Raw genomic sequence first — 1,110 nt, 5'->3', positions numbered from 1 at the left:
AACACAGAATTAAAATATGGTAATACATCAATAATTAGCTAGCTTAATTTGACAATTAGACATTTGGTTCTCATAAGATGGTAAATACTCTGAATAACTACAACTACTGTTTTATAAGATTAAGAAGAGCTTAGTGAAAACAACGCATAAAAGGCCTAATCTTTGTTTAATTTTTTCCCCCAAATAGTCCAATAACAAGCTTCCAAACCCTAAAAAAATACTAATGCCGAATGGATCTAAATGACATCAATATTTTGATCCACAGATGAGGATGTCAACATCATAACTTCTATGGTATATACACGTATATAGTAATGAATGCCACATTCTTCCTTCTTAATTAGGAGGAGCCAACAAACATAATTGCTAGGAAAAGATTTAAAACCCTAAAGTCATGGGTTCCCTTACGCAGCCTAAGCTTCCTGTTATAAACTTCTCCGAGAAAAACTTGAAGCCTGGTACAAATTCTTGGCTATCAACACGAAATGAAACTGTGCGAGCTCTGGAAGAGTTTGGCTGTTTCGTAGCAGTGAATGATAGAGTTTCTTTGGATCTTCACAACTCAATTTTTCAAGCATCAAAACAGTTATTTTTTGATCTCCCCACATAAACCAAAATACAGAACACTTCTGATAATCATGGCTATATTGGACCTGTGCCTGCAGTCATTCCTCTCTATGAAAGCTTGGGCATAGAAAATGCAACAACTCTAGAAGGAGCTCAGAAACTCACTAATGTCTTGTGGCCATCCGGAAATGATTTTGTCTGGTATAGTTTGTGTGTGTGTGTGTGTTTCCCAGTAATTAAGGTAGTGTAATTTGTGATTTTTTTTTTCTTTTCCGAATTGTCTATTTAACTTTATGTTACTTGTGTTGTTTCTTGGTTAGTGAAACTGTACTTTCCTTCTCAAAGCTAGCATCGGAATTAGATCAAACGGTGAAGAAAATGGTATCAGAGAGTTATGGCATACAGAAATACCACGAGCATCTTCTTGGATCAACGTGTTACCTGCTTAAACCTATAAAATATAGAGAACCCAAAATGAATGAGACTAATCTTTGTATCCTCCCCCACACTGACAATAGCTTCTTCACCACCATTCTTCATTAA

General features: G+C 35.6%; 1 protein-coding gene across 1 annotated transcript; it reads left to right on the top strand.

Moving 5' to 3' along the window:
* Positions 1 to 394: 394 nt before the first annotated feature.
* LOC132281560 (deoxypodophyllotoxin synthase-like) lies at positions 395 to 1,110 on the top strand. Its single transcript, XM_059783254.1, has 3 exons — positions 395 to 541; positions 623 to 768; positions 888 to 1,110. The coding sequence occupies exons 1-3, from the start codon at positions 395 to 397 to the stop codon at positions 1,108 to 1,110; spliced, it is 516 nt and encodes a 171-aa protein (XP_059639237.1).

This window comes from Cornus florida, unplaced genomic scaffold (assembly GCF_030987335.1).
Source record: "Cornus florida cultivar Cherokee Brave unplaced genomic scaffold, ASM3098733v1 CherokeeBrave_3.0.0_Hap2_Chr11, whole genome shotgun sequence".
NCBI classification, from domain to species: Eukaryota; Viridiplantae; Streptophyta; class Magnoliopsida; order Cornales; family Cornaceae; genus Cornus; species Cornus florida.
The sequence above is the reverse complement of the archived record's forward strand: the minus strand, read 5'-3'. Positions and strand labels throughout refer to the sequence as shown.

Coding starts and splice junctions, on each gene's coding strand:
- LOC132281560 (XM_059783254.1), top strand. CDS start 395: ATGGGTTCCCTTACGCAGCCTAAGCTTCCTGTTATAAACTTCTCCGAG. Junction 542..622: donor TCGTAGCAGTGAATGATAGA/GTTTCTTTGGAT, acceptor ACCAAAATACAG/AACACTTCTGATAATCATGG. Junction 769..887: donor TCCGGAAATGATTTTGTCTG/GTATAGTTTGTG, acceptor TTTCTTGGTTAG/TGAAACTGTACTTTCCTTCT.